At 35.4% G+C, this 15373-nt stretch overlaps 1 protein-coding gene across 1 annotated transcript in view; it reads left to right on the top strand.

The window, feature by feature from the left end:
• The window catches only part of LOC103192138 (disintegrin and metalloproteinase domain-containing protein 2), a 162812-nt gene extending 150188 nt beyond the window's left edge, over positions 1-12624 (top strand). Inside the window, exons 18-19 of the mRNA XM_007935065.1 lie at positions 10352-10511; positions 12591-12624. Of these exons, the coding sequence (XP_007933256.1) occupies positions 10352-10511; positions 12591-12624 (194 nt within the window). The remainder of the gene's footprint in view (positions 1-10351; positions 10512-12590) is intronic.
• The last annotated feature ends 2749 nt before the right edge of the window (positions 12625-15373 follow it).

The following is a 15373-nucleotide window of genomic DNA, read 5'->3' as shown; positions in this document are numbered from 1 at the left end:
GTTTAACTTAACCCATTCATGACCTGTGAGACATAATATCACCCACCAACAATTTCAGTCACTCAGGTTTCTTGGGAAGCTGCTATCCCACTTGTAATATGTCCTACTACTAGGCACAGACCTATATAGCTATGTGATTCTAAAGGAACAGGTCTTTCCCCACCAATTCTGCCACCAGAGTCCACTTGGAACATAGGTGCTCAATATAATTGAATCAAAATCCATATTACCTTTAAAAAAAAATAAAAGGTTTCCTTGTTTTCAACATAACTTTCATTACTGAAAACACATGATATCAACAAAAAATTCAAAGCAGAAAATAATTTGGTCATAAAAGGGTTAACTAGTAGAGAATGCCAGCCTGGAGTATTGTGCTCTTTTAAGAACTATCATATAGATATCAAATAGATGACAGCAACTCAAAAGATTCAATAAGAACCTTAGGAGCAGAGAATTTATATAACTGGGGGAGGAACAAGTCAGAAATAGAGGATGAGAATGGTTGGTTGCACAACTAGAGGAATGTAACTAGTGTCACTGAACTGTACATGTAGAAATTGTTGGTTGGCATATGTTCTGCTGTGTTTATTCTCAACAACAACAAATAAATTACAGTATTAAAATTATGATAGATTTAATGCATAATTAAGATGTTTCCATATTAATAGTAGCAGTTCTCCTGCAGTACCTTGTCTTCAGGCTGGCTGTGTTAGTGGTTTCTGTCCATGCACACATATGCCATTGCCCAATGGGCAGTATAATCTACTCCTTTCCTAGAATCTAGGTTGGTCTTATTGATTTGATAGGCCAATAAAATGTGGCAGAAGTGACAATCTGGGATTGCTATAATCTTACTCTTGTAATTCTTTATTTCTGCAACATTCATCGTGTTGCAAATGAACATGTAGATATGAAATTTGACTACACTGAGACACAAAAATTCAATCACCCAACTAAGGCCTTCCCAAACCCATGATGCAGAAGACAGTGAGCATAATGAAATGCTTATTTTATGTTACCAAGCAATGGGGTAGTTTTTTACACATCAATGTATTATAGAAATAATTTGTAATCAGTTGTTGGTGTTTATAAGAATTTAAATTACATAATGGCACTAGTTTGGGAGCTAGATAGTAAGTGGAAGCTGGAATACTGTGTTGAGAGGACTGTTTATAACATCTTTAGGAACAGTTAAAAACATGTTGTTAGAAGTTAGAGAAAAGACATTTATCATGAAATGGTAGATTTTTTGGCATCACTGTTGCTTGTAGTGATGTAGAGAATAGAATCCATGGTTCTGGCTGGTGAGATTTCTTGGTAGAATACAGAAAGTACCAATTGACTTGGTTAAGTTATCTATGGTAAAATACAATAATATAGTGATAATTAATGAAGGAATAATTCAATATTCATGCAGAATATATAGCAAATATAAAAGAGGTAATTTTTTGTTATTTGTTTGAAAATAAAACTTTTATTCATTTATTGTCTTTATCAACAAAAGTTTTTAGATTAAGAAATAGCCAAATGCCAAATGAAAATGCCAAAGATAGTCAAGCATGTGATTATAAATCCCTCTGTTAAAACCTCAGAAAAACTTAAAGTGAATTCTTGATAACCCTTTCATCTAGAAAAAAGGCTTCTAAGTGATTTATGAGAATGCCACCTAAAAACTCTCAAACAATAATGCTATTAATTATAAATAGGCTATACCATAGCAGCCTCACCAGGGCCATTATAGATAAAAGCTTCTCTAGATCTTATCAAAAGCCATGGGGATTTGTGGGTGTGACCTTCATCTAATGGGTTGGTGCATTTTAACTTTAATACCAAAGAAAGCTGTACATTTTCAAAGAAATGATATCCATTTAGACTGAATATGATAAAGATACTGCATAATGCTCTTTTGACCCATAATTAATTACAGGCAGAAAGCAGGCTGATAAAGTTATTCAGCTTTGAGAAGGGCTATACCTGATGGAAACCCACCCACTTACTACCATGGAGTCAATTCTCACTCAGAGCAACACCATTGGGTTTCCAAGACTGAACATCTTCATGGAAGTAGATTGCCTTGTGCTCTGCTTGCAGAGAAGCTGCTGAGTTTGAACCACTGACCTTCTGGTTAGCAGTCAGATGTCTTACCCACTATGCCACCAGTGCTCAAAGAGTGGAACCCAGAAGCCAGAAGCCAGAAGCCAAAACTTCTTGGATCTGTGCATTTAATTAAGATAAATCTCCAATAGCAAAAAACAAATAAACAAAAAACTACAGTTCCAGATGGCTTCACAGGTGAATCCCCTCATTTTTTTGTGAGTAAAAATTATACATTAAAAAAATAGTGTGGAAGAACCCCTGTCCACTCATTGTATGAGAATAACACACCCTTATACCAAAACTAGTCAAGAAAATTAATAAAAAAAAAAAGAAAGAGAAAATTTCAGAGCTTCATCCTTCATGAATATAAATGAAAAAATCCTAAACAAAGTACTATATAATTACCATATAATTTGATGTGTATATATATATATACATATAATATATTAAATGTGATAGGCAGTCATTGGAAGCTCTGGTAGCATAGTGCCTAAGGCACTTGACTGCTAACAAGAAGGCTGGAATTTCAAACCCACCAGCCACTCTTGGAAGGAAGATGGGGAAATCTACTTCCGTAGTGATAATGCCTCGGAAACCCAAGGAGGGGTCGCTATGAGTCAGGTCCGACTTGATGGCACATAACAACAACAGGTAGTTATTAAAAGGATTAGAAACCAGATCAATCGGGGTTAATTCTCAGTATGTAAGACTTTTAATATTTGAATGCCAATAATTACAATTCACCAAATCAACAATTACTGTGTAATTTGATTCAGAAAAATCTTTTGACAAAATAAAGCACCCTTTATGAACCAAAAAAAAAACAGCAAACTACTAAGAAAGGACTTCCTCAATGTGATAAAGAGTATTAAAAACAAAAATAACATAAAGCTAATATGATATACTATGATGAAATATATGATTTTTCCCATAAAATTAGTTGCAAGACAATAAAATCTGTTCTCATCACATCTATCCAATATTTTCAGTAGGTTCTAGCCAGTGCAATAAGGAAACAACAGGAAACAAGGACATAAAGATTTGAAAGAATGAAATAAGTCTGTCTTAATGTGAAGATTATATTATTAGTTTTATAAATAATAATAAAAAGTCTACAAAATATACTTCTAGAAATAGCATTTCTTAAAACTTCAGAGGAAACATCATAAACAAAATCAGTTCTATTGCTATACAAATAGCAATGACAAAAGAGAGTCATTTAAAATAGATATCATTTACAATAATATACAAATAAAAAATATGAAGAATAAATTTTAAGAGATGCAAAATAATATTAAATATCCAAATAAATAGATAAATATATCATATCAGAAGATGTAATATTGTTAAGATGTCAATTCTCAATAAAGTAAATCTATAGATTAAAAAATTACCCATCATAAAAGTTCTGGTATCATAGTGCCTAAGACACTTGACTGCTAACCAGAAGGCTAGTGGTTCAAACCCACCAGCCACTCCTCTGAAGGAAGGTTGGGCAATCTACTTCTGTAGTGATACCACCTCGGAAACCCAAGGAGAGGTCGCTATGAGTCGGGTCCAACTCGATGGCACATAACAACAACAACAACATCATAAAAACATGCATTTGTAAAAGAAATGAATCACTTGATCCTAAAATATACACAAAAGTACCTAGAATAGTGAAAACAACTCTGAAAAAAAGAATGAGAGACTTATTCTATTTGACATCAAGATTTAATATACAGTTTCATTAATCAAGATGTTATAGTGTTGGTAAATAATTGTTTTTAAGTGTTTCCTATTCACTCCATTGGTGAAGGAGATATTTTTACCCAAGGGTTATAGGGATGGCTGAATAATTGCCACCTGGAAGTGCAAAAAGAGAGGAAGAGCAGTATATCATTGATATATATTAACTCTATGTGGAAGAAGAAACCACATGCCAAGAGCCACATGGAGTTACAGTCAGGTACAAAGTGAATAACAAGGACTGTGGGAGGTAGGTTTTATAGTGTCAAGAGGGTAGGGCACCCCTTAGTTCTTGCATGAGGATGTGATTGGCTTGTTTGAATAACTGTGTAGGCTAACAAGGAACTGAAACTCACTACTCAGGAGTAACCAAGAACTGCACCTGGTTATTTGGCTAGGGGACCTCACACACAGGAACATAATGGGGGCAAGAACTTGCAATTAAGTCATCCAGTGCCCTTTTGATTTTGACACATCTCAAGATAGCATATAATACTGAACCTTAATTTTAGGCTTTACACTACAAAAATAGATCTACAAATAGATCAATGGTTTGGAATGGAAAAGAATATATGGTTAATTGACTTCTCAGTAAATGTACAGAGGTAAAAGACCTATACAAATAAAACTATAAAACACTATTCAAAAAACTATCAGAGATCTGCATAAATAGAAGAACATACCGTGCTCATGGATAGGAAGATTGAACACTGGGAAAATGTCAATTTTACTGAAAGCAATTTATACATTCAATGCAATCCCAATCCACATTCTATCAACATTCTTTAAGCACATAGAAAAAACAATCACTAATTTTAAATGGAAAGGAAAGAGACCTTGGGTAGGCAAAGCACTATTGAAGAAGAAGAACAAAGTGGGAGGTCTCACACTTTCAGATCTCAAAATCTGCTATACAGTGACAGTAGTCAAAACAGCCTGGTACTGGTACAATGATGGACATGTAGACCCGTGGAACAAAATTGAGGACCCAGAAATAGATCCATCCACCAATGGTCAGCTGATCTTTGACAAAGGGCCAAAATCCATTAAATGTGGAAGAGATAGTCTCTTTAACAAATGATATTGGCAAACAAAGATATCCATTTGCAGAAAAATGAAACAAGATCCATACCTCTTACCATACACAAAAACTAACTCCATATGGATAAAAGTTTTAAATGTGAAACCTAAAGCTATAAAGTTCATCAAAGAAAAATTAGGGGCAAACTTAGGTACCCTAATGTATGGCATAAATAGACTATCAAGCATAACTCATAATGTACAAACAGCAGAAGATAAACTGGATAATTGGTACCTTTTAAAAGTTAAATTTTTATGTTCATCAAAAGACTTTTTCAAAAGAGTAAAAAGAGAACCTACAGATGGGAAAAATATTTCATAATGACATATCTGATAAACGCTTATCTCTAAAATTTATAGAAAACTCCAACACCGCAACATCAAAAAGACAATCCAATTAAAAAATAGGCAGAAGACATGAATGGACACTTCACCAAAGAATATATTCAGGCAGCCAATGGACATATGAAGAAATGCCTATGATCATTAGCCTGTAGAGAGATTCAAATCAAAACAACAATGAGATACCATCTTGCCCCAACACTAGTAGCAAAGTTGAACAAGACAGAAAATAACAAATAGTGACAAGGATGTGGAGAGATTGGGACTCTCATACTCTGCTGGTGGGACTGTAGAATGATACAACCACTGTGGAAAACAATATGGTGATTCCTTAAAAAGGTGGAATTAGAAATACCATTTGACCCAGCCATTGCGTTACTAGGTATATATCCTAAAGAAATGAGATCCAGGACAAGAACAGATATATGCACACCCATGTGCATTGAAGCACTATTTACAATAGCCAAAAGATGGAAACAACCTAGGTGTCCATCAACTGAAGAGTGGATAACCAAACTATGGTACATACACACAATGGAATACTGTGAAACACTAAAGATTAATGTGTTGTTGTTGTTGTTATGTGACATTGAATCGGACCCGACTCATAGCGACCCCTCCTTGGGTTTCCGAGGCAGTTATCACTATGGAAGTAGATTGCCCCATCTTCCTTCTGAGGAGTGGGTGGTGGGTTTGAACCATCAGCCTCTGGTTAGCATTCAAGTGCCTTAGGCACTAAGCTACCAGAACTCCTAAAGATTAATGTAGAATCTGTGAAACACTGCATAACATGGATGAACTTGAAGGACATTATGCTGAGTGAAATACGTCAATCTCAGGACAAGTGTTGTGTTGGTCCACTATTGTAAAAAGTCAAGGAAATGTTCATACACAGAAGAAAACTTTCTTTGTTGGTTACCAGAGATGGGATGGGAGGGGAGGGAAAATTGCTAGATAGGTAAGAGGCAAGTATTGATTTGGGTGAAGGGAAAGGAAATATACCAACACAGTAACACTAAGGAAAATGAAGACACAGAGAGGTTCAAGAGACACAGAAGGTACAAGAGGTTCAGGGAGCAAAGATAAACACTTCTACATATGCAATACTGCATTATCAGTTATAACAAACATTAATTTAATCACATTAATTTAATCTACAGGTAGATACATAGGTAGACAGGCTGAATGATCAAATATCTCTAGACAAAACTGAATATACCCATGGTCATATATAAGTTTTGCAGATGATATTTTTACAATGTATTTGTATGTACTGTAAGAATGTTCATATAAATAGAATTAACAGGGAACAAAATTATGATTTCTTAGTCACAGCCAACCACCCAGTTTTTGGACCTGTGGGCTCAGGACCATGGTCACAAAGGACATTAAGCTCAATTGGCACAACGATAGGCAAAAACATTGTTCTACATCCTACATTGATAAGTAGAGGCTGATGTCTTAATAACTTGCAAATAGCCATCTAGATGCAACACTTAGTCTCTCCTCATCTGGAACGAAGAAGAATGAAGAAAATCAAAGATGCATGGAAACAATTAGTCCAAGGGACTAGTGGACCATGCCAAACTCAGCCTACATGACCATGAGAACAGAAGAAGATGATGCCCGACTACCACTGTCAACCACTCAAAGGGGTCAGTGCAGAAGATCCTGGATAGAGTGGGAGAAAAATATGGAACAAAACTCAAAATCATAAAAAAGACCAGGCTTACTGGTCTGATAGAGACTGGCGAAACCCTTGAGTCTATGGCCACTAGTCACCTTTCAGGACCGGAATTGAACTCCTGTGCTTTCCAGCCAAACAATAAATAGGCATATAAGATGAATATTTACATCAGAAAGATATGCTCCTCAGAACAGTCAAGCATGGAAGACCAGAAGGGTGGTATTTGCATAGGGAGGTAGCTCAGAGGGCCAGAATGCATAGGAAAGAAGGACATAGGGAAAAGGTAGCTGCAGGGAGATAATGGGAAGAGAGCTGGGGATTGTAGTTAATTTCATGAAACAAAAAGTATACGAACTGATGTATGGAAAAAGAATTTGCTCAGTAAACTTTCACCCAAATCACCAAAAAAAAAAGAAAAGAAAAAGTACAAGGTTAGAAGGAAAGTTAATTCAAAACTTTATACTCAAACAACTGGTTATTCATGTAGGAACAAATGAACCTGAAAATCCCAAATGCTTAATATTTAATGTGACATTGATCATAAATCTAAATGTAGAAGCTAAGCATATAATTCCAGAAGGAAATAATATGGAAATTTCTTCATGATCTTGGGATAAGCAAGTCACGTTAGACAGGAAAATACCTACCAATGCAATAAAATAAAAGATAATTTGGATTTCATGAAATATTTATGATATGTATCATATATCTTACTGAAAATAGAATATTGGAAAAACCTTCAATCTTATAAGATCATACTTTAATTTTTTTCTCATCTGCATTATCAAATAGTCCTAAAAAGCAACTGTTGAGAATAGTAAGTCCTTAATAAAAAAGCAGGGAATATTATGTAAGAGTTAAGAATCCCTTTGTACTTTTTCTGTCAACTGGTATACTTCATATAAAAACATGTTAATTAAAAATTATAAAATAACTTAATTTTTTAATTTTATTGTGTGATGGGGAGCTAATTCCAACTCATAGTGACCATAAATGAAAGAATAGAACAGCCCCATGGAGTTTTCTAGGCTCTAATCTCTACAAGAGCAGATCTTCAAGTCTCACCTCGTGCAGAACCAAGTGGGTGGGTAACCATGGACCTTTTAGTTAGCAGCTCAGAGCTTAACCAATTGTGCCACCAGGGTTCTTTCAAATACAGAAAGGCATTTACTATATTCCTGGTTATTGCAGCTCTGGGTAAAAGAACAGACTATATGGTCAGCTGCAGGGGAATGCTAGGCTTAAACAGAACCAAATTAGATATGCATTAAAAATTTAATTTGACTAAACTATTATCAAAACAAACTAAATATCAAGCATTGAACATAAGTTTAAATTGATCTTTCCAAACTATGTACATTATAGAAAATATTCTCATTTTTAAGAAACAAATTACTATTTTAATCTTGCACAATTAATTTACTATGTTAGGACAACTCTGGCCAATGTATGAGGCATGCATCATAGTGAGCACCCTGAATGAAATTGGAGCGGAATGGAGTCTGTGCCCTTGGTTGCACCAGCCAAATGGTGGAAGCTATCAAGAAATGTCAATTGGCAAGGTCCCCTTGTATATTTTTATTATGCTTTTTCCTCAGTTTTTCAATTTGTAATTTGAAGTAAAGTAAACAAATAGTTTATTTTTTTAAGATGTTTCAACAAACTGATGCCACACTGGAGGCACTCACTCGATTATGCCAGGAGATTTGGAAGACAGCTATCTGGCTAACTGACTGGAAGAGATCCATATTTGTAGCCATTCCAAAGAAAGGTGATCCCACAGAATGGGAAAATTATCAAACAATATCATTAACATCACATACAAGTCAAATCTTACTGAACATAATTCAAAAAGAGTTGCAACAGTGAATTGACATAGAACTTCCAGAAATACAAGTTGGATTCAGAAGAGGATGTAGAATAAGGGATATCATTGCTGATTTTAGATGGATCTTGGCTGAAAGCAAAGAATACCAGAAAGACGTTTACTTGTGTTTTATTGACTATGCAAAAACATTTAATTGTATGGATCATAACAAATTATAGGTAACATTGAGAAGAATGGGAATTCCAAAACATTTAATTGTACTCATGAGGAACTGTACATAGACCAGGAGGCTGCCTTTAAGGCAGAACAAGGGGGACACTGCATGTTTAAAATCAGGAAGGGAGTGAGTCACAGTTGTATCCTTTCACCATACTTATTCAATCTGTATGCTGAGCAAATAATCCAAGAAGCTGTATTATATGAAGAAGAACATGGCATTAGGACTTGAGGAAGGCTCATTAACAACTTACGATACACAGACAACACAATTTTGCTTGCTGAAAGTGAGGATGACTTGAAGAACTCACTGATGAAGATTGAAGACTACAGCCTGAAGTATGGATTACATCTCAATATGAAGAAAATAAAAATCCTCACAACTGGACCAATAAGTAGCATCATGATAAATGGAGAAAAGATTGAAGTTGTCAAAGACTTCACACTGCTTGTTTCTGTAATCGATGCCAATGGAAGCAGCAGTCAGGAGGTCAGATGATGTATAGTACTGGGCAAAAAATGGCTGCAAAGGACCTCTTTCAAGTGCTGGGGAGCAAAGATACCTCACTGAGGACTAAGGTGCACCTGATCCAACCCATGGTATTTTCAATCACCTCATATGCATATGAGAGCTGGACAATGAATAAGGAAGACCAAAGAAGAATTGATGCTTTTGAGTTGTGGTGCTGACGAAGAATGCTGAAAGTACCATGGTCTGCTAAAAGAACTAACAAATCTGTCCTGGAAGAATTGCAGCTGGAACACCCCTTGGAAGTGAGAATGACCAGACTATGTCTAACCTACTTTGGTCATGTTGTCAGAAAGGACCATACCCTGGAGAAGGATGTCATGTTTGGTAAGGTGGAAGGTCAACAAAAGAGGGGAAGGTCCCTCCACAAAATGGTTTAACACAGTGGCTGCAGCGATGGGCTCAAGTAGAGCAGGGATCATGGGGCTTGTGTGGGACTGGGTGGTGGTTCCTTCTGCTGTGCATAGGGTCGCTATGAGTTGGAGACAACTTGACAGCAGCTAACAATAACAACAACATTATATTATTATAGTAAAAAGAGCCCTGGTAACATTAATTGATGGATTTCTAACCAAAAGATCTCTGTTTTTTGTGGCATAAAGATGTGGCAGTCTCCTTCCATAAAGATCTACAGCTCACAAACCTTGTATGCTAGTTCTACTCTGTCCTATAGGGTTACTGTGAGTCAGAATCAACTCCATGGCAAGTTTTTTTTTTTTTTTTTAATAAAAACAATTTATTTTATTAAAGGGTGCCACTAACACATTTTGTTAGGGGGTTGAAAATATTTTCCTCTCACCCTTAGTGATTGCTTTCAAATCTCTGGTATTTTCTCTCCTAGGTAAGGTCTATATTGATATTGGTTACCGTTCCAAACCTACAAAATGGCCATTTTTCTTGCTCATTCCCTTTTTCATTATTCTATCTATACTGATTGCTGTACTGGTGAAAGTTAATATCCAAAGAAAAAAATGGAAAACAGAGGACTATACAAGTGATGAGTATATATCAATTTTATATTTCCCATTTATTACTTTTACAGTTTATTGACATATGTAGTGACTGCTTATTAAAAAGCATTATGTGTAATAACTGCATTTTGATTAATATAATGGATACTAAACAGAATTTTTTTAAAACCAACAATTTAAATCTTACAACAACTTGTACTTTCTTAGGGATAAAATTAAGAACTTATTTTTGGTTGAAGTTTATATTACACCTTTTATTAAGGTTGTGTTAATTATAAATTGTGGCATAGTGTGTAAGGTATTTGACGCCAACCCAGAAGGCTGGCGGTTCAAGCCTGCCAGTCACTCCTCAGAAGGAAGATTATGCAATCTATTTCCATAGAGATACCACTTTGGAAACCCAAGGAGGGGTCCATAGAGTTGAAATTGACTTGACGGCAGTGAGTTTTATTAATTTTATTTTACTTTTAAATATATTTATAGATTGTGAAGAATTTGTACATATTATTTTATTAAAAGGTCACAGGAAAATTCAGGAGAGCAGTTTAATCCTTTTTATAGCTAAATAATTTGAGATACAAGTTTTCAGAGGTGGAAAATACTGAAAAATCAAAATATAACACATATAAAACTGGAAAACCTGGGTTATAGCTTTTGTTTATGCTCTGTTTACCTAGTAGCACTCTGACAGGAATATACCACAAATGGGCTGGCCTTACAAAAGAGAAGTTGATTCTTAAAATTTGGAGGCTTTACATCTGAGTTCAAATTGTCAGGCTCTAGGGACTGGGTGAAAACCCCTCAGCCTTGGGCTTCAGCTCTGCCCCCTGTTCCCAGCCCACTGAAGCTTGAGGCTTTTCTTCACTCAGCTGCTGGCTGCTGAGGCTGACAAACCCAATGATAACAAGTAATAAGGCACAGTTCCAGTATTACCAAACCACACAGCAGGCCAAATTCAAGTCCATTTAAATTCCCAAGGTTGGCAGAGCATGGCAGGCTGCTGAACAAAGACATGGCTACATGAAGGGTTCAAGCTTGCCATAAGCTGGAGACCATTCCCAAAGCTATTTCTTATACACGGAAAGCAGACCACATACCCAAAGCAGCTACTCAGCTGCTCTAATAAATTCCACCATGGAGTTAATTACCAATCTCACCTTGGGGAATAACTACATTCAGCCGCTCAGACACTCAACCTGGCCCAGCCAAGTTGACACACAAACTTAACAACCACAGTTTATCTATAGAATATATTTAACAAATAATTTTCTTTAAAAACTTGGAAATATCTGAAAACTTGTTTCAAGAATAAAAAGAAATATTAAAATTAATTTACTTCTCTTCAGGGGAATTACTATAAAATAATTTCTACCTCTTTTTTTTTATTCTGAGCCCTCCATTGTACTAAAAATTATTTGAGCTTTGTTAACATCCTTAATTAAATTAATAAGCATATCAATGAAAAGGGAATATATTTCATAGAAGCTATGAAAAGTTTGCATTAAATCTTTAAAGGATATGCAGCACATAAAATAGTTAACGTAGTATAGTCAATACTTAAATATGTTAAAGGAATTGTCACATTGGATATAATTTATTTTGGAGAAACTGATATAAAATACATTTTTTGGGGGGTAAGTAGCTAAAACAATTAATAGAAATAAATTGAGAAGATGCAAGACAAAAAAATGTTTATAAATATTTAACTAATATTATGAATATGAATGGAAGAAAGGTTGGGCAATCTACTTCTGTATTGATACTGCCTTGGAAACCCATGGAGGGGTTGCTATGAGTCAGATTTAACTTGACGGCAGTGAGTTTGTTTTTTGTTTGCTTTATGAATATGAAAATTGTCTCAATTTATTTCCTGGTAAATTTACATTACTGTGTTTTTTCTCATATTTGGGAATACAAAGAGAATCATTGTTAGTCTTGATTAGCAGGTGAGATGTGGTCTCATAGGTAGAATATTCTCATGTAGTGGCTTCTCACAGAACTCAGGTAGGGATTCAATAAGATCCCAATATCGTAGAGAATATAGAGTTTGTAGAACAATATCTAAGAAAATAAAATCTTAATTGATTATTTTTATTTTTAAATGTGTAGGCAATTTGAAAGTGAAAGTGAAACCAAGGAGTAATCTGGACAACAGAGAATCCATGATATCAAAGTAAGTGGCAAATGATTTAAGAGAGAGACAGAGAGAAAAAAAAGAGAGAGAGAGAGAGAAAGAGGGAGAGAATGATAATTTAACGTACTAGAGAAATATAAATAATACATTTTAAATAATAATGATGGTCATATAGCTACTTGTCATTAGAAAAAAATAAATTGGAGGATATATTTTAATATTGTAAGGTATATCATTAACCAAAAAAAAAACCCAAACTCACTGCCATGGAGTGGATTCAATGCATAGTGACCCCTTGTTGGGTTTCTGAGGCAGTATCACTATGGAAGTAGATTGCCCAACCTTCTTACTAAGGAGTGCCTGGTGGGTTTGAACCCAGCCTTCTGGTTAGCAATCAAATGCCTTAGGGGCTATATAACATTTCAATTTTCCATATGCTGAATTTTAAAAAGGTCTTGCAGTATCTATTTTTTTTTTTATTAGAAAGTTTAAGCCTTCAGCATTTGTGTATTCAAAATGTCTATTAAAAATAAATTACATAATAGTTAACGTCACAATAATTTTATGACCTTCATACTATTTGTTGATTTAATCATAACTTAATTTGATTTGTCATACAGGTGACATTTTCTCCTGTATTCAGTCTTTCAAGGCAGAAAAGGAAAAAAAATAATCTACATTGCCTGGAGTTCAAAAACTTCCCATTGCTATTTTAATACAACAGGGAAAAAAAATATGTGTGTGCATATTTATATATATTTGTATGTATGTTATTATTAGGTGCCTGGTCCCACGCTATTCCAACAATCCTTGTTATGCTTGAGATCATGATCGTATCCACACTGTCAATCCATCTTTATCGCTGACCATCTACTTTACCAAGCATGATATCCTTCTCCAGAGACTAGTCCCTTCCAACAACAAGACCAAAATATATGAGATGAAGGCTGGGCATTCTTGCTTCTAAAGAGTATTTGACTACTTTCTCCAAGATAGATTTGTTTGTTCTTCTAGCAGTCCATGGTATTTTCAATATTCTTCACCAACACCACAATTAAAATGCATCAATTCTTCTGTGATCTTTTTATTCCTTTTCCAGCTCTCACAAGCATATGATGCTCTTGAGAAGACTATGGCTCTGGGCAGATGCACCTTAGATTTCAGAGTGACATCTTTGCTCTTTAACACATTACAAGGTCTTGGCAGCAGATTTGCCTAGTGCAATACAATGTCTGGTTCTTGACTGCTGTTTCCATAAACATTGATTGTGGATCTATGTAAAATTAAATACTTGACAATTTCAATCTTTTTTCCATTTTTCAGGATGTCTATTGGTCTAGTTGTAAGGATTTTTATTTTATTTAATAAATGTAATATTTATGAATGTAATCCATACTGAAGGTGGTGATGTTCATCACTGAGTGCCTCAAGTCATCTTCACTTTCAGCAAGCAAGGGCTTGTGTCATCTGCATATTCCAGGTTATTAATGAGTCTTCCTCCAATTCTAATGTTGAGTTCTTCATATAGTCCAGTTTCTCAGATTATTTGCTCAGTATACAGATTGAATAAGTATGATGAAAAGATGTAACAAGGATGCAAACCTTTCCTGATTTTAAACCATGCAACATTCCCTTGTCCTGTTCAAACAACTTACTCTTGGTATATATGCAGGTTCCTCATGAGCACAATTAAGTATTCTGGAACTCCCATTCTTCACAATGGTATCCATAATTTGTTATGACCCACACAGTCAAATGTGTTTTCATAGTTAATAAAGCACAGGTAAACATCTTTCTAGTGTTCTCTGCATTCAGTCTGACATCAACAATGATATCTCTCATTCCACGTCCTCTTCTGAATCTCGCTTAAATTTCTGTCACTTCTCTGTCAATGTATTGCTGCAAACTTTAAAAAAATTTATTTAGTAAAATTTTACTTGTATATAATATTAATTATATTGTTCAGTACTTTCCTAATTCTATTGGAGCACCTTTCTTTGTGCAGTAATGTATCAGACAATATTTCTCTGCTATTCATAAGACTGAATAAAGTTGATACAAGCCATGATATTCTCAATCACCTCATATGCGTTTGAGAGCTGGACAATGAGTAAAGAAGACCAAAGATGAATTGATGCTTTTGAGATGTGGTGCTGGAGAAGAATGCTGGAAGTACCGTGGACTGCTAAAAGAACTAACAAATCTGTCCTGGAGGAAGTGCAGCCAGAATGCTCCTTGGAAGCAAGAATGACCAGACTTCGTGTCACCTACTTTGATCATGTCAGAAGGGATCATTCCCTGGAGTAGGATGCCATTCTTGGTAAGGTAGGAGGGTTGAAAAGGAGGGGAAGGCCCTCAACAAGATGGATTGACATAGTGGCTGCCACAATGGGCTCAAGAATTGCAGGGATCGTGGAGCTGGCACCGGACTGGGTGGTGTTTCGTTCTGCTGTGCATAGGGTTGTGATGAGTCATAGATGACTTGATGGCACCTAACAACAACAACAACCTTTCCTTGAAAGAGGGACAAACATGGATTTTTCTATCCAGTTGGCTATGTAGTTGTCTTCCACATTTCCTGGCATAAGATGACTGAGGATTTACAGCATTGCATTCATTTGTTGAAACATCTCAGTTGGTATTCCATCAGTTCCTGGAGCCTTGTTATTCACCAGTGACTTCAGTACAGCTTGGACTTTCAGTACCATTGGTTCTTGATAAAATGCTACCTCCTGAAATGGTTGAACATTGACTAATT

Source organism: Orycteropus afer, unplaced genomic scaffold, assembly GCF_000298275.1.
Source record: "Orycteropus afer afer isolate SDZICR_OR568_19922 unplaced genomic scaffold, OryAfe1.0 scaffold00024, whole genome shotgun sequence".
Lineage (NCBI taxonomy): Eukaryota > Metazoa > Chordata > Mammalia > Tubulidentata > Orycteropodidae > Orycteropus > Orycteropus afer.
Note: the sequence above shows the minus strand (reverse complement) of the source record. Positions and strands in the feature narration are given on the sequence as shown.